This window comes from Microcaecilia unicolor, chromosome 2 (assembly GCF_901765095.1).
Source record: "Microcaecilia unicolor chromosome 2, aMicUni1.1, whole genome shotgun sequence".
NCBI lineage: Eukaryota > Metazoa > Chordata > Amphibia > Gymnophiona > Siphonopidae > Microcaecilia > Microcaecilia unicolor.
In genome coordinates, this window is record NC_044032.1 from 350,664,403 (window position 1) to 350,682,857 (window position 18,455).

General features: G+C 42.1%; 1 protein-coding gene across 2 annotated transcripts in view; it reads right to left on the minus strand.

The window, feature by feature from the left end:
- IDUA (iduronidase alpha-L-) overlaps positions 1-18,455 on the minus strand; it is a 225,068-nt gene that overhangs the window by 51,764 nt on the left and 154,849 nt on the right. For both annotated transcript variants that reach the window (XM_030194465.1, XM_030194464.1), the window contains 3 exons: positions 13,988-14,167; positions 6,491-6,707; positions 766-978 (listed from right to left, as the gene is read on the minus strand). In XM_030194465.1, coding sequence (XP_030050325.1) covers positions 766-978; positions 6,491-6,707; positions 13,988-14,167 — 610 coding nt within the window. The remainder of the gene's footprint in view (positions 1-765; positions 979-6,490; positions 6,708-13,987; positions 14,168-18,455) is intronic.

The following is an 18,455-nucleotide window of genomic DNA, read 5'->3' on the forward strand; positions in this document are numbered from 1 at the left end:
GGGAAAGGTGGAATGATGGGAGGAGGTTGTCTTATGGGTGAAGGAGGTGCTATTTGATGTTCCAGAAAGTTTGGGAGTGGTACTGCTTTTGGGCTAGGAAAGAGTTTAAGGTGGCTATGAAAGCAATTCTGGTTACTTGGTGAGAAAAATCTGGCCCCTCATATTAGCAGTGGAGGACTAGTCTGCACAACTTCCTGCAAATAGAGAAGATGATAGTTATAGGGGAGTAAACACACAGGACAACTTTCATGGAATTCTGGGGTCCATACATCCAGAGACTACCACGTACAGCAGAAAGTGTGATACTTAACAATTTAGGAATTACTTCATAGAGTTAGGGATGGTGGGGGAGGGAGGAGTATGGAGGAGGAAGGTGAAAGGAGAAGATTCCAGAAAGGCTGGATTACCGGGGGGGGGGGGGGGGGGGCTGATTTATTCAGATCCACATTTAGCCAGCCAGCCCAGGGGACTGAGTGATTAGGGATGGTCTGGAGGAGGTGAAAGGGGGGGGAGGGGTTAGGACGGGAATTTTGAAAAGACTTAAAATGTTTTGTGTAACAGGTGGACATTATTCTGTAATTGATGACACTGAAATGCAGATGGCTTTGGTTTGTCTATGTGCATTGATTATTTGTTCAATAAAAATGATTTAAAATAAAAGAAAAGACTACTCTTTAATAAAACATCACAGTTTAAAGAGTGCCACGGAAAATATCAATTCTTTCTCAGGTCACTTATGTATATAATACCAAGCAATTTCTTTACCTGCATGTTTTGGAAAGTTGGTGAGATTCACTGTCACATAGCTGATGTTAGATGATGTCCGATTGTCATCGCTATTATAGATCAATATAGTAGACTGCCAGCTATCTGAGGAGTGCCCCTGTGCAGGATCATGCGAAGTGGCTATTACTCCAACAGTGTCCACATCACTTTCCTCATCTTTGCTATAAATGTTTGCTGAAATCTGTGTTTCCCCTGTGAAATTTAAAAAAAAAAAAGGTTGTTACATTTACATAAAATCCACACTTGGTTATTATTAACAGAAAAGCCAACATCAAAGTTATTCCCAGGTAATAATTTCTATCAGAACTTAGGAGTCCTTTTACAAAGCTGTGGCAAAAGGGGGCCCGCGCTGGCGTCAGTGCGTTTTTGATACATAAGTACATAAGTATTTCCATACTGGGAAAGACCAAAGGTCCATGGAGCCCAGCATCCTGTTTCCAACAGTGGCCAAGCCAGGTCACAAATACCTGGCAAGATCCCAAAAATGTTCAAAACATTTTTATTATTTATTGCATTTGTATCCCACATTATCCCACCTCTTTGCAGGCTCAATGTGGCTTACAATTTATCATGGATACTGGAAATAGAAGAGAATATACATTTGGTTTACAGAGGGTTTTGTGTTACATGGTGGTGAAATACATGATAGTGTTAAAGCAAAGACATTATAAGATATTTCTGGATATTTTAAAGATTATACAGTTACACGTGTTGATCTTTGTGATATATCTTGTCGAAGAGATAGGTTTTCAATAGTTTACGGAAATTGGTCAATTCATAGATCGTTTTCAGGTTACATGGCAACGCGTTCCAGAGCTGCATGCTCGTATAGGAAAAGGTAGATGCGTGCATTGATTTGTATTTCAGACCTTTACACTTGGGAGGATGAAGATTAAGGAGTGTGCAAGAAGATTTTTTTGCGTTCCTGGGTGGTAGTTCTATTAGGTCTGACATGTAGGCTGGGGCGTTGCCATGGATGATTTTATGGACTAGGATGCAAAGTTTGAACGTGATTCGTTCTTTTAGTGGGAGCCAGTGTAGTTTTTCTCGTAGGGGTTTTGCGCTTTCGTATTTTGATGTGCTGAATATTAGTCTGGCTGCTGTGTTCTGGGCTGTCTGGAGTTTTTTGAGTATTTGCTCTTTGCAGCCAGCGTAGAGTGAGTTACAATAGTTCAAATGACTGAGTACCAATGATTGTACCAGATTGCGGAAGACAGTCCTTGGAAAAAATGGTCTAACTCTTTTTAGTTTCCACATTGAATGAAACATCTTTTTAGTTATGTTTTTCGCATGATTCTCAAGTGTTAGGTGTCGATCAATAGTGACTCCAAGAATTTTTAGGGTGTCCGAAACTGGTAGATTTAATTTAGGTGTGTTGATGGTGGTAAATTTATTCTTGTTGTATTGCGAGGTGAGTACCGGGCATTGGGTTTTCTCTGCATTAAGTTTCAGCTGAAATGCATCTGCCCAGGAATTCATGATTTGTATGCTTTGCTTGATTTCATTGGAGATTTCCCTTAGATCTTGTTTGAATGGGATGAAGATTGTTACATCATCAGCGTATATATGTGGGTTTAGGTTCTGATTCGATAGTAGTTTGGCCAAGGGTGTCATCATTAGGTTGAATATGGTCGGTGAGAGGGGTGATCCCTGTGGAACTCTGCATTCAGGTGTCCATGTAGGTAATGTAGTCGAATTTGATGTCACTTGATATGAGTGTGTGGTTAGGAACCCCTTGAACCAGTTGAGAACGTTGCCTCCGATTCCGAAGTATTCGAGGATGTGTAATAAAATTCCATGGTCAACCATGTCAAATGCGCTTGACATATCAAATTGTAATAGTAGAATGTTATTGCTGTTTGCTATCAATTGTTTGAGTTTGGTCATGAGCGTGACTAGTACGGTTTCAGTGCTGTGATTAGAGCGAAATCCTGACTGGGAATCGTGTAATATTAAGAATTTGTTTAGATAATCTGTGAGTTGTTTAGTCACCATATCTTCTGTTATTTGGTAATTAATGGAATGGATGCTACTGGTCTATAGTTCGTTAGTTCATTAGCATTTTTCTTTGTATCCTTGGGTATAGGGGTGATTAAAATGTTGCCTTTCTCCCTTGGGAATAGTCCATTTTGTAGCATAAAGTTCACGTGGTTTGTTAGGTCCGTTATAAATTGTTGAGGGGCCGACTTCATGAGGTTGTTTGGGCATACATCTAATTTGCAGTGAGATTTGGTGAATCTTTTAAGCGTTTGTGAGATAAGATCTTCCGGTAGTATTGTGAATTCAGTCCAGATCCTGTCTACTGGGTAAACTCCTGGGTCTGGGTCTAGGCAGTCTAGGAGTGTGGTGTATTCGATGGGGCTGACAGGTATTTTAAGTCGCAGTTGTATGATTTTCTCCTTGAAGTGCTTCGCCAAGTCGTCAGCTCCTGGTGTGTCTTTGCTGTTGTTGGTGACTGGAGTGGTGTCTAATAATTTATTCACTAGTTGGAAGAGTTTGTGTGTGTCTTTGTAATTTGGTCCAATTTCAGTTTTGTAATATTGTCTTTTGGTTTGTCTTATGGTATATTTATATTTCCTTCGGAGTTGCTTCCAAGCATTAAGTGTGGGATCGTCTTTCTTTTTGTTCTACGCACGTTCTAGTTTCCTAACTTGTGTTTTGAGTTTTTTCAGTTCTTCGTTGAACCATGGTATTGAGTTCTTTCTGTGCGAGGTTCTGGTTTGGATTGGGGTGATGTTGTCTAGTATTAGTTTACATCTATTATCCCATTTTGAAAGGAATTGGATTGTGTCTGTATTTATTGTCCATCCGTCGCTATAGATCTGTTGCCAGAATTTAACCGGATCTATTTTTCCTCTTGTGGTGTAGGTTTTTCGTATTTGTTTGTTAGGTAAGTCTTTCATTCTCCATTGGAGGGTGATATGTGCTTTGTAATGGTCTGACCACAGTGTAGGTGACCATTTAGTATTTACTACTACTACTACTACTTATTTGTTAATGTAAAGTTTGCATTGTGGTCAAATTTGTGTGTTATGATGTCTAATGTGAGTCCTTTTTTGTGTGTTGGTTGCATATTTGGTCCTTGTAGATCCCATAGTTGTAGGAACTCTTTACAGTCTTGGGTACTTGTTGTGGTGAGATCTTCCAGGTGTAGGTTAATATCTCCTACTATGATGAGGTTAGAGGAAGAGATATAGGTGTTTGAGATAAAGTCCATGAAGTGTGTTTGGCAGTCTCGCCAGTTGCCTAGTGGTCTGTAAAGTATAACTGCGTTAAGGTGTTCCTGCAATTTTGGGTGACTGATCTTTATGGAAGCGATTTCAAGTTGTGGCAATATGGATTCAGCTATGTTTGTGATGTTGAACTCAGATTTGTATATTATGGCTATTCCTCCTCCTCTTTTTCCATTTCTTGTCCAGTGTATAATTTTGTATCCTGGTGGGCATAATTCTAAGATTATAGGGTCTTGAAGGTTATGGACCCAGGTTTCAGTGATGAATAGGAGGTCAAGGTTGTCTGCAGTGATCCAGTCTGTTATAGTCTCTGTTTTGTTCACTACTGATCTGGCATTTACGTATCCCATTTGGATTGAATGGTAAGGTTCAGTTAGGGGAGTTGATGTATCAATTTTTATTAGTTGCCTGTTTTCCTGATGTCTAGTTTTGTTGTGTCCTTTCTTCCCTTTCTGTTGGTTATTTCCATATATGTTTGTTTTTCCTTTTAATTGATTGCTGTTCTTTTGTTCTGGTGGGTTATGCGTAAATTATCTGTAGGGTGTGTGTGTTGTTGGTAGATTTTATACTGCTTATCCCAGAAATAGTGGATTTTCCCCAGTCTGGAAATTCAGCGCTAGCCACTATCTAAATACTAGGGATGGGCAGCCCAAACATTTTCGTTTCATGTTGTTTCCTATGTCATTTGCAGTACTGTTCATTTTCTTTGTCTTTGGTTATTCTTTATTTTTTTTGGGGGGGGGGGGCAACATTGTTAAGAGTTACCCTATTTGCAAACAGTGTGCACTATTACCGGCAAATGAAAAGCACAAATCCCCAGATTCTATATAGCGTGACCAAAATTCCGTGCACAAATCCAGCCGTATTCTGGATTTACGTGCGTATTTTAATTACTTACCAAGTCAATCAGCGCCAATAAATTGCCACTTAACAAGCAAGTATTGACACTAATTGACATTAATCTGAATTTTCATGTACAACTTGCTAGGCGTAAAGTGGTGTGCGTGTTGCCAAAAAGTGGTGTGCGTGTGCGTGGTACCAAAATGTATACCAAGTTTTATTTGGTGTAAATGGACGCACCTAAAGTTAGGTGCAAGCATGGCTGCTAGGCATATTCTATAAACCGGCTAAGCGTATTCTATAAACCATGCCTAAATCTAGGTGCGGTTTACAGAATACGCCTAGGCGGAAATGTTTTTGGCACTGATTTTTCAGGCGCCAAAGATAGAATCTAGTCCAAAATGTCATGTTTTTTTCTGTTTGCTTTCATTTGTTAATGACAGGCAATGACATGGGATACGTCATTGACATTTCCCACAGCCCATTCCTATTGGATACTGGCACTGAATATTGTGATTTTTTAAAATACGATGCCAACCATGATAGCTGAATATCGGCCTGGGAATTCTTTGCAGATTCTATGATGTTTTTTTTGGACCAAAACAAAAAAACACATAAACCATGCAAACACTGAAACAAAGAATGATTTCCTTTGCCTATAGTATCCCAAAATTAACAACAAACTCACATAACCAATATTGCATGTTATAAGGGGCCTTCATAACAAAGCAAAGCATTGGCATTATAGAAACTATTCTGTGCTGTATTATTTAGGGGCTTTTTCAAACAGAAAAACGTCTTAAAAGTGGCAAAAAGTGGTAGATAGACATTTTTTCTTGTCAAAATGTCCAAATCGGTATTTACAAAACACATTTTTTTAGACGTTTTTCTAAGTAGTTTGTATGCAGTACATCCAAATCAGAAGGAGGCATGTTGGGAGTAGGATTTGGGCATTCCCACAACTTGGACGTTTTTCTGCCATAATGGAACAAAGCAAAAACGTCTAGGATTAACATATAGTAGCATAGTAACATAGTAGATGACGGCAGAAAAAGACCTGCACGGTCCATCCAGTCTGCCCAACAAGATAAACTCATATGTGCTACTTTTTGTGTATACCCTACCTTGATTTGTACCTGTCCTCTTCAGGGAACAGACCGTATAAGTCTGCCCGGCACAATCCCCGCCTCCCAAACACCAGCCCCGGCTCCTACCACCGGCTCTGCCACCCAATCTCGGCTAAGCTTCTGAGGATCCATTCCCTTGGGACAGGATTCTTTTATGTTTATCCCACGCATGTTTGAATTCCGTTACCGTTTTCCTCTCCACCACCTCCTGGACTTATTTTCAAACTGCCATAAAGGATTAACATACCAAAATCAATCGCCAATATGCGAAACAAATATGTTAATTCATGTTAACTATAAAGTGCATTTTCTGTGTTGCTAATAAAGTAGCAAAACTCAGGGACAATGAGAGAGGAATTCAGTTTTTTTTCATATTTAGCACAGATGACAAACGTTGCTAAATCAATGAGAATACCAGTTTTCAATCACACTGACAGAATTCATGCCACACATATCTTACTCTTCAGAACAGTTTAGCCTTATAAAGGAGGTATATGTATTTACCTAGGAATGCCAGCAATCCCATCACAGTCAGCACAGGCTTTCTCACCATCTGAACATGAGGTGGCTTTGTGTTGTTCATCTGAAATCTTGCTGCCAGTGTCCTCTGAGTGAAGTAATGAGGATGATAACTCATAAAGGCATTATCATTGCTCAATAAACTGTAGTTCACTTTGTTACTGGCATTTGAGATCAGCAGATTTTGATGCTGGATGATTATCTTTAATATAAAAATAAAGAGCATGTCAAATTACAGCGACAACATTAAAAGGCATGACTCAAAGACAGGGGGTTTTCTGTCATTTGGATGATCAGGGTTCAGTTCCAGAGCCTAAGCTGGTAAATAGCATTCATAGCCCAGAGAGTGGAGGGAATCTCATCTATTACCTAATGGTGATACCTAATGGTAAAAGGTACATTCACAACCTGTTTCAAAGAGCTTAACAGTTTGTACCCCTGGGCAAAGGACTATGACTATGAAAGCTGAGCTAGATAGGTCTGAAAATGTGGGACAAACCCCAGGTGGGTGTAAACAAAGATTGATGACACTGACTGCAGCTCTAAGCAGAGGCGTAGCTAGGTGGGGCCATGGGGGCATGGGCCCTCGGAGATTTAGCCCTGGCCCCCCCTGCTTTCACCCCCCCCCCTGCTGCCAACCCTCCCCGCCACATTCGACCCCCCCTCCCCCCCGCCAACCCGCCACCGCTGTCAGGTACCTTTGTTGTTTGGGGTCCCCAACCCCCGCTAGCCGGTCCTCTTCAGCGTTGGTCTCCAGCATGTTGCTGATCTGGATTTTGTTTCTGTGAGTCCTGACGTCCTGCACGTAGGAACTTGCAAGACGTCAGGACTCACAGAAACAGAATCCAGATCAGCGAATGCGCCAGACTCTGAGACCAGGCCTGAAGGGGACTTCGGCTGGCAGGGGTTGGGGACCCCCGCCAGCAAAGGTACCTAGCGGTGGCATGGAAGGGTTGGAACTTGGCAGCGGTGGGAGGGGGGGGGGGGTTGAAAGGGATGGGGGAGGGGTGGCGGCGCCAGGTTGGGGCTAAAATGTGCCCCCTCACCTTGGGCTCTGGACCCCCCCCCCTCCCGCTGAAGTCTGGCTACGCCCCTGGCTCTAAGTGGGGCCAGTTCCTACTGAGCTCAAAGCTCAAAGGCAAAGGAAACATTGGATGAGTTAAAGCAAGTGGGGAAACCATGTGGACCATGGCCCATGAAATGCCCATTTATCTGCCCATAAACACGCCCTCTTTTTGGCTGCATGCATTAAAATTTAGGCGTTCTGCATTACAGAATATGCCTAGTGATTTGTGCACATAAATTCTAATTATTGTCAATTAGTGTTCATTATTGTTTGTTAAGCGCTGTTAACAATGCTGATTGGCTTGTTAAGTCAATTAAGTTATACGTGGTTACAGAATATGCCTGAATTTTGGCGCAGAACACTAGGCGTGCTATGTAGAATCTGGGGATTAATGTGTGTATGTGCTCACACGTGTGTGTGTGTGTGTGTGCACCTGTGTTGCCTATATGATTGTGTGTATGTATGCGTGTGTGTGTGTGTTGCCTCTCCATGTGTCTCTGATCGCGAGGAGAGAAGACAGGTGATTATAATGGAGTAGTTCCCAAATAGTCCATTGGTTTGGAAAAAAATGAAACAGTTGTGATAATATTTTTAACCACTAGATGTTAATAGAATTCAAAGGATGCCAGTGTGCCATGATTTCATCAATAGGGCCTTATTTGGGTTTGACAGTTGAGGAAGTGGCTATGAATGGAATGGGACACCGTACTGCCCTGAAGAGCCAAAACACAGTAACTGCTGAGAATGTAAATATGAGAAAATCCCCCCAAACTGATTTATTTGAATAAATCCCCCTGATGTAATTTTTGATCAACATGAGTATAGTACTGTGTTCTGGCTTATCATATCTCCCATCAAGAGATAATGGCTTGAAAATGTATCCAAATGTTAAATGGTTTCCATATTAAGAAATATAAAGTAACTACAAAATATCCGGTGAGTTAACTTAGTTTTGATAAAAATTTCAGTTACTGTGTTCTAGCTTTTCAGGGCAGTATAGTGCCAGCCTTCGCCTTTTCATCAACATCAAGCAACTGTGTCCAAGCCCACTGATATGTGATACACATTAGAGGGGATGATTTGGGGAAATGTAGAGAAATTACAGAGCATATACATAAACATGGATTAATGAGACAAAGCCAACGTGGATTTAGTCAAGGAATATCTTGCCTCACCAATCTACTACAAGGGGCGAAGAAACATATGGATAAAGGTTAGCCAGTCAATATTATGTATCTGGATTTTCAAAAGGAATTTGACAAAGTACCTCATGAAAGATTCCTGAGGAAATCAGAAAGTGATGGGATAGAATGTAATGTCCTATTGTGGATTAAAAACAAGTTAAAACAGCATTTTCCAAACTATGCACTGTGGCAAAGTCACAAGGGTGCTGCGGAGGGATATATATAGTAAGTGCACACTGATTGGTCTCCTGCTTCTGTGTGCCGGGACCAGGGTTATCACATGTTAACATGTTAACTCTGCTCTGCAGCCAGCCTCGGGTCAGGTCCTTCTTCCTGTCACATGATAACCCGGGTTGCGGCACAGAGGAGCAGGAGACAGACCGAGGGAGCGCTGGAATCGGGCTACAGCAGCAGCTGAACAAGCCGGCAGCAGACAGTAGTGATTACAAGGCAGCTTTTTCAATGCACAGGGAATTAAAGGCACATACCCCATGAAAACTTTTTTTCCCCAGAATACCTTTTGGGGGGGGGGGGGTGAAGAAATGTGTGTGTGTGGGAGGGGGGAGAGAGCTGTGAAAAATTGCATGGACACTAAGGGTGCCACGAACCGAAAACGTTTGGGAACCACTGGGTAAAAAAAAAAAAAAACAGAGTGGGGTTAAATGGTCCATATTCTCAAGGGAGAAGGGTAGATAGTGGGGTTCCCCAGGGGTTTGTGCTGAGACTGCTGTTTTTTAAGATGATCTAGAGATGGGAATAACTAGTGAGGTAATTAAATCTGCTGATGACACAAAGTTATTAAAGTTATTCAAAGGATTGTGAAAAATTGCAAGAGGGCCTTATGAGACTGGGAATCCAAATGGCAGATGATGTTTAATGTGAGCAAGTGCAAAGTGATGCATGTGGGAAAGAGGAACCCAAACTATAGCTACGTGATGCAAGGTTCTATATTAGGAGTCACCGCCCAGGAAAAGGATCTAGGTGTCATTGTTGATGATATGTTGAAACCCAGCTAAGAAAGCAAACGGAATTTATTATTATTTTAGATTTTGCTCACACAGTAGCTCAAGGTGAATTACATTCAGATACACTGGGTATTTCCCTGACAGTTGAGGGATCACCATTTAATTTTGTACCTGAGGCAATGAAGGGTTAAGTGACTTGCCCAAGATCACAAGGAGCAGCAGTGGGATTTGAACTGGCCACCGCTGGATGTCCAGACAGGTGCTTTAACCAGTAAGTTACTCCTCCACTCTTTAGGTAATATTAGGAAAGGAATGAAAAACAAAAATAAGGACATTACAATGCCTCTGTATCGCTCCATGGTGCAAACACCCTCGAATACTGTGTGCATTTCTGATCATTGCATTTCAAAAAAGACACAGCAGAATTAGAAAAGGTATAGAAAAGGGCAATGAAAATGATAAAGGGGATGGGACCACTTCCCTATAAGGAAAGGCTAAAGCGGCTAGGGCTCTTCAGCTTGGAGAAGAGATGGCTGAGGGGTGATAGACAGAGATGATAGATAGAGGTCTATAACATACTGAGTGGAGTGGAATAGGTAGACGTGAATCATTTGTTTACTCTTTCCAAAAATACTAGGCTAGGGAGTGTGCAATGAAGCTACAAATGACAGAGATTTGCATGCACTGTCTCCACTGCATGCAATCTCATGAATATTCATTGTGGATTTCCTGAAAACTTGACTGGTTGGGGTACTTCCAGGACCAGGTTTGGGAACCACTGTCTAAAGGGATACTTCTCTAACTATGTGCCTCTGTTCAGGCACCTTGAGGGAACCTATGTGGCATCTGTTCTATAAAGGAAAGCAGGCACCTAATTTCCCCTATAGAATACTAGTGTAACAGGTGAAATATGCATCTATAATTTAGGTGTGAGCACCTATGCCAGCTACAGAGCTGATGTAAGTACTCATGTCCAAATTCTGGAATAATTTATCCCCCTAATTCTATAAAAGTTGCCAAAAAATTGTGTATGGAAATTTGGGTGCTTGCCCAATTTGTGCATGAAATTTAATTGAATAATGAGCCAATAATTGACTTTTTAGCAAGCAATTATTGGTGCTAATTGAAATCAGTTAACGTGCACATGTAAATTTAGGCATGTGATCCACGCCTAAATTTTACACATATCCTGGAAAAGGAAGTGCAGAAACGGGAGGGTCATGGGCGTTTCAGGGAGCAAAGCGTAGGAGTGGATTTGACTTACACACACAATTATAGAATAAGGGGGTTATGCATTTTTCTTGGTGCAAATGGACGTGCCTAAACTTTTGTGCGACCCCTGCACTTAAGTGCTATTCTATAAACCGTACCTAACTGAGCAAGAGAAGGCATCTTTGTCGCTTATGCTCTATCAGTTTGCTGAGAACCAAGAAGCCATTTCACCACTATTGGATTATCTGTGAACCTTGAATATCACATGCATAGTGTGCAATAAACTATTAGATGCAATAAATGCTCAGACTCCTGATGCAGGCCTATTGGCTGAAACATGGTACGTGTTGAGTCTAGCTTTATCTGTGATAAAGGCCTTTGAAGCATTTTCCGTACTGATCTTTTTTGTGGCCTCTACTGTGCTGTTACCTTGTTTGAGCGTCCTTTACTGAATCTGGCCCCAAGTTACTATGTAATATGGTGGAATCCTGGATTGTTTGCAACATCACAACTTAATTGGGCAACTTGTGGTAGCATTATGATGAATGGCCCTGCAACTTGGACTAGGTACTCTCCCCCACCCCCATATTTAGCTCTATTTAACTGGCTCTTAACCAACTATCTGGGAATATTCAGCGAGAGATAGCCGGTTATCTCCCACTGAATATTTCCAGTCAGCGCTTAGCCGATAACCAGCTATAACGTGCGATGTAGCTGACTATCCGCGAATATTCAGAACACTGGCGGTTAAGTTTGGTGTCCAAACTGGGCCACCCAAATAGCAGGCCTGTATCTAGCTGGTTTCAATTTAACCGGCCAGTGCTGAATATTGACTTGGCTGGTTAAGTTGAAACCAGCCAAAACTAAATGGATATTCAGTGGCATAGCTACGTGGGGCCACGGGGACCTGGGCTCCTCAAATTTCTTCTGGGCCCCTGGTTTTGCTACCAGGGGTCCCCAAACCCTGCCAGCTGAAGCCTTGTCTAGCGCCGGTCTCCGGTGCCGCCACGTTACCTGCCTTGCTCTTTCTTCCCCTTCATGTCCTGCAAGCTCCTTTTAGTGAAATTGAGCATGCTCAGTTTCAATAAAAGGAGCGTACAGGACGTGAGGGGGAAGAGAGAGCAGGGCAGGAGACCAGCGCTGAAGAAGGCTTCAGCAAAGTATTTGCTGCAGCAGTGGGTGGGAAGCAGCAGGGCGATGGGGGGGGGGGGTGGTAGACCAAAATCCCCCCCCCCCCCCCCACCTAGAGCTGTGGCTCCCTCCCACCGCAAGGTCTGGCTACGCCCTAAATTCCGGTCACTGGAATGGCCGAACATTGAATATCCGGGCTCAGTGCCGACCGCAGGAGTCAGCCTGGCTAACTCCCGCAATCTGAATATTGGCTCCCCCTGTTTTTACTGTTGCTATAAAGGCTTGGATACCTTGTGTGGTACTCCTGCAGTGTATTATTAACAAAGCTGCAGCCTAATTGTGATCCAAGATATGTCGGTGTCTTGAATTTTGTGGGTAGGGAAGAGGATGGAACAGTTATACTAAACACCCCTGTTAATGGAAAGGCAGTTAGGCATGAGTCCAGGCCACTGAGGGTAACAGGGTACTTACTGGGTGAGGAAGAGACAACCCTTATCTCTTAATTCAGTCTTTTCTACTTTGCTGCAGCCTTCAGGCCTGGTCAGCAAAGGGTGGAAGGGGAAAGAGCAGGTTTGGAGAGCTGAGAGGAATTGTTTTGCAGAAATGCTTGTATTTGAATTTTTTTTAAAAAGCTGTCAGTTGGCAGGCCATGACTGGATGACACCTCCAGGAATCATTGGTTGGGGAGGACAATGAGGAAAGATAAAAGGGAGGCAATTGTTTGTTTCACTCCTTTTTCACCCCTCTATCCATTCTATATTATTTACCTTGTTGTAGTGAAGATTTGTTGGGTTTTGAGTGGCTGTCGCAGTGAGTTACCTGATCCAATTTCAATGTTATAAGAGTAAAATGGGAAGTTAAGAGATAGCAGTACTGCTACCGTCTTCAAATCTAAGCTAAAAGCCCACCTTTTTGATGCTGCTTTTAACTCCTAACCCTTATTCACTTATTGAGAACCCTTATTTTATCATCCTCACTTTAATATTCCCTTATCTCTTATTTGTCCTGTTTGTCTGTCCTAATTAGATTGTAAGCTCTGTTGAGCAGGGACTGTCTCTTCATGTTCAAGTGTACAGCGCTGCATACGTCTAGTAGCGCTACAGAAATGATAAGTAGTAGTAGTATTGCCTGGCTGGCAGTGTAGGATGTCACATGATGACACCAATGTGGGGATATGATGTTGCCGCCAGGCTTGGAAGTGGACTCTTATTAGTAATATGGTGGGTTTCTGGATTGTTTGTAGTATCAGCGCTTAATCAGGTAATTTGGGATAGCGGGGACCATCTTGCTAGTACCATGACAAATGGACCCACATCTGGGACTAGTTGCTCTCTTTGTTACTGTTGTTAAAATAGCTTGGGTACTTTATGGGGTACCCCACAGTGTATTCTTAATAAACCTGTAGTCTACTTGTGTTCCAAGATATATTGGCCTACCATAATAATCAACAATAGGAACTCCAATGCATCACTAATTACTTGAAAGTTTGACCGTTTTTGATTCACTGAATTGATTATATCCAATATATTACACTTGTTTCTCTGTATGTAACCAATTGTTTATCTACTTTTGATTGGCGCCAGCCATGATATAATATTGTAAGCCACATTGAGTCTGCAAATAGGTGGGAAAATGTAGGATACAAATGCAACAAATAAATAAATATTGTCAGTGTCTTTTTTTCTTTCTGGTGTAATTATTTTGTTTGTTTCATTTAGCTTTGATCATATATTTTAAATATCAATTGTACCTAGCTTAGTATAATTTAATATACATGTAGGCTATAATGCTAATAAATGGTATGGAGGGGAGGGAACATTTATACCTACAACCCCTGCTATCTCCCCTCTAAGTACAGCACCTTTAAATAAAGTAAAATTATCATTATGAAGAACTGTTTATTTTAAGGGAACAAGTAAAATACCTTTACTACCATAGCAGCATAGGTTACATCTGCTCTCCATATTTGTGGGGTTGACCATCCTACCAGTGGATCTGCTTCATCATTGTAGATAGGAACAGAACTAAACTTTGGGAAACGCTTCTGGATTTCTTTAATTGTTTCGACTTCTTGTTCAAGGATATATAAAGAGCTTCCTTGTCCCTATAAAAAAATAGTTGTCAAAGCTTTAGCACAAGGACAAAACAGATGAGATTATACCGTACAGATTTTGGAAAAGAATAGTAGAAATAAAAGTCAATCAACAAGATGAGGGAGAAACCTTTACCAATAATTAATGATACATTTATGATTAGAACAATCCTATCATGAGATCAGAGGAAAATGAGCTAAGAATAATAATGTTATATCACCTGCAACTTGCTTTCTGATCTATAGCTTTAGAAGTGGTATAAAGAAGTATCCAAGTGGTTAGCATACTGGGATGGCAACCAACAATGCTCAGTTCAAATCCCACTGCTGCTCCATAAGAACATAAGTGTTGCCAATCCAGGTCACAAGTATCTGGCAAGATCCCAAAATAAGCAGTGGATTGACCCAAGTCCATCCTAATAATGGCATATGGACTTTTCTTTCAGGAAATTATCCAAAACTTTTTTAAACCCTGCTAAGCTAACTGCTTTTACTATATTATCTGGCAACAAATTGCAGAGTTTAATTACACATTGAGGTGAAGAAATATTTTCTCCAATTTCTTTTAAATTTACTACTTAGTAGCTTCATTGTGTGCCCCCTAGTCCTAGTATGGAGGCATATGTTGCTCTATGCAGTTGACATCCCAGTTTCAGGATTCCACAGACCCATAGACACTAGTTCCTCCTGCCACTCTGGAGGAGGAGGTTCCCAAAGCAAACCAAAAAAGAGGCACTAATTGTCTTGCGACAACCAAACAGAACAACACCCAAGCAGACACTGAAGTCCAAAACATGTCTTTATTCAGACACGTCCTGACATGGCCACATTTTGTCAATAAGTCTGCATCAGGTGTAAACATAAACAGCTGGTGAAAAAATAAATAAATAAATAAAACCTGTGAAACCCTGGTTAGGTATGTGCTTCATGTCAGACCAATGTTGTCTCTTTTATTGTTTACATTTCTTTATACATGTGTTGGTTTTGATTCTTTTTAATTTCATAATCTGTTATGTATGTTGATTTAATTATTTGTTTTAATTAAGATTTATTCATTTGATAATTATTTTAAAATCTTTGGATTTTTAAAATACATTTTATATACATGTTATTACTGTTTATAAAGATGTACAGTGGGGGAAATAAGTATTTGATCCCTTGCTGATTTTGTAAGTTTGCCCACTGACAAAGACATGAGCAGCCCATAATTGAAGGGTAGGTTATTGGTAACAGTGAGAGATAGCACATCACAAATTAAATCCGGAAAATCACATTGTGGAAAGTATATGAATTTATTTGCATTCTGCAGAGGGAAATAAGTATTTAATCCCTCTGGCAAACAAGACCTAATACTTGGTGGCAAAACCCTTGTTGGCAAGCACAGCGGTCAGACGTCTTCTGTAGTTGATGATGAGGTTTGCACACATGTCAGGAGGAATTTGGTCCACTCCTCTTTGCAGATCATCTCTAAATCATTAAGAGTTCTGGGCTGTCGCTTGGCAACTCGCAGCTTCAGCTCCCTCCATAAGTTTTCAATGGGATTAAGGTCTGGTGACTGGCTAGGCCACTCCATGACCCTAATGTGCTTCTTCCTGAGCCACTCCTTTGTTGCCTTGGCTGTATGTTTTGGGTCATTGTCGTGCTGGAAGACCCAGCCACGACCCATTTTTAAGGCCCTGGCGGAGGGAAGGAGGTTGTCACTCAGAATTGTACGGTACATGGCCCCATCCATTCTCCCATTGATGCGGTGAAGTAGTCCTGTGCCCTTAGCAGAGAAACACCCCCAAAACATAACATTTCCACCTCCATGCTTGACAGTGGGGACGGTGTTCTTTGGGTCATAGGCAGCATTTCTCTTCCTCCAAACACGGCGAGTTGAGTTCATGCCAAAGAGCTCAATTTTTGTCTCATCTGACCACAGCACCTTCTCCCAATCACTCTCGGCATCATCCAGGTGTTCACTGGCAAACTTCAGACGGGCCGTCACATGTGCCTTCCGGAGCAGGGGGACCTTGCGGGCACTGCAGGATTGCAATCCGTTATGTCGTAATGTGTTACCAATGGTTTTCGTGGTGACAGTGGTCCCAGCTGCCTTGAGATCATTGACAAGTTCCCCCCTTGTAGTTGTAGGCTGATTTCTAACCTTCCTCATGATCAAGGATACCCCACGAGGTGAGATTTTGCGTGGAGCCCCAGATCTTTGTCGATTGACAGTCATTTTGTACTTCTTCCATTTTCTTACTATGGCACCAACAGTTGTCTCCTTCTCGCCCAGCGTCTTACTGATGGTTTTGTAGCCCATTCCAGCCTTGTGCAGGTGTATGATCTTGTCCCTGACATCCTTAGACAGCTCCTTGCTCTTGGCCATTTTGTAGAGGTTAGAGTCTGACTGATTCACTGAGTCTGTGGACAGGTGCCTTTCATACAGGTGACCATTGCCGACAGCTGTCTGTCATGCAGGTAACGAGTTGATTTGGAGCATCTACCTGGTCTGTAGGGGCCAGATCTCTTACTGGTTGGTGGGGGATCAAATACTTATTTCCCTCTGCAGAATGCAAATAAATTCATATACTTTCCACAATGTGATTTTCCGGATTTAATTTGTGATGTGCTATCTCTCACTGTTACCAATAACCTACCCTTCAATTATGGGCTGCTCATGTCTTTGTCAGTGGGCAAACTTACAAAATCAGCAAGGGATCAAATACTTATTTCCCCCACTGTATGTGATTAATTCAGTTCCAGTTGTCCATTTCTGATCATGCAATTTTATATTTATATGTTTTATTTATTTACTAGTAAAAAATGCCCGTTTCTGACACAAATGAAACGGGCGCTAGCAAGGTTTTTCTCGGAGTGTGTATGTTTGAGAGAGTGTATGTGAGAGTGACTGTGTGTGAGAGAGAGAGTGAATGTGCAAGTGTGTGTGAGAGAGAGAGAGAGTGAGTCTGGGTGCGAGTGTGTCTGTGAGAGAGAGAATGTGTGTGTGAGAATGAGAGTGTGTGCAAGTGCGTATGTGAGACACAGTGTGAGAGAGAGAGAGAGAGTGTGTTTCACACAGATACAGTGTGTGCGAGAGAGAGTGTGTGTGAGACACAGACTCTCTGTGAGACTGAGTGTATGAGACCAAGAGAGTGTGTGAGTAACTGTGTGACACATAGAGAGTGAATGTGATACAGTGTGAGACAGTGTGTGAGAGTGAGAGAGAGAAAGACATTGACTGTGAGAGAGAGAGTGTGTGTGACAGAGATACCTCCCCCAACTCTCTGGTGTCAGCCCCCCCCCCCCCCCCTCTCTCTCTCTCTGGTGTCTGAGTGTTACTGTGCAGGATGCTGAGCTCTGGCTGTGCTTCAAGGAACTGACCAATCCTATTTAATAGAATTCACCTCCAACATTCTGAAGCCGAGAAACCTCGTGTGGTTGGTCACTTCTGCTTGTGACGAACCCGGAAGTACGTGATATCAATTCAGGAGATGGATACAGAGAGCAGGAATGCCTCAGCCATGCAGTCAGCTTCAGAATGTTGGAGGTGCGTTTTATTATATAGGATTTTTTCACCAGTTGTTTATGTTTACCCGTGATGCAGCCTTATTGGCGAAACGTGGCTATGTCTGGACTTGTTTGAATAAAGACTTGGACTTCACAGTGTCTGCTTGGGTGTTGTTCTTCTCAGAGGAGGTTCCCATGCACAGAAGACATTCTCGACTTGAGGAGGAAAAAAGACATCAGAGAACACAAGACCTCTGTCTATACTGTGTGAACCTGGGACATTATGCTAAGTGAAGTCCCTGGAAACCGGGAACTCTTTGAGGCCTAGGAATATTAGAGAAACTTCCTTAGGTCCTTCCCGAGTTGTTCCGACCTTCCTCATTACTCTCCCTGTCACCCTTCAATGGGAAGATAAATCATTGTCCAAGCTCTCCTTGATTCCTGCGCAGCTGAGAACTTTGTGGACAAACGGCTGATATGCAAAAGTGACATTTCTGTGAATCCCCTCAGAGAACCCTCTGTATCTCTTCAGTCTATGGAGACCCACTGCCATGGCATCTGCAGACTATTTCCCTTCAGGTGGATCCTTAGCATCAAGAAACAATAGAGTTCCATATACTACCTAGATCAGCCCATCAGGTCATTGTGAGGCATCCCTGGTTGCAGAAACATGAACCTCGTATCGACTGGAACTCCGGAGCCCAACCTGCTCTGTCCTGCTTCACGCCTGTCCACCCTTGGTTAACTCTACCTAAGTTGGATTCACCTTGGCCTCCTGATCTGCTGGCTGCCTCTGCACCCAATGCAGATG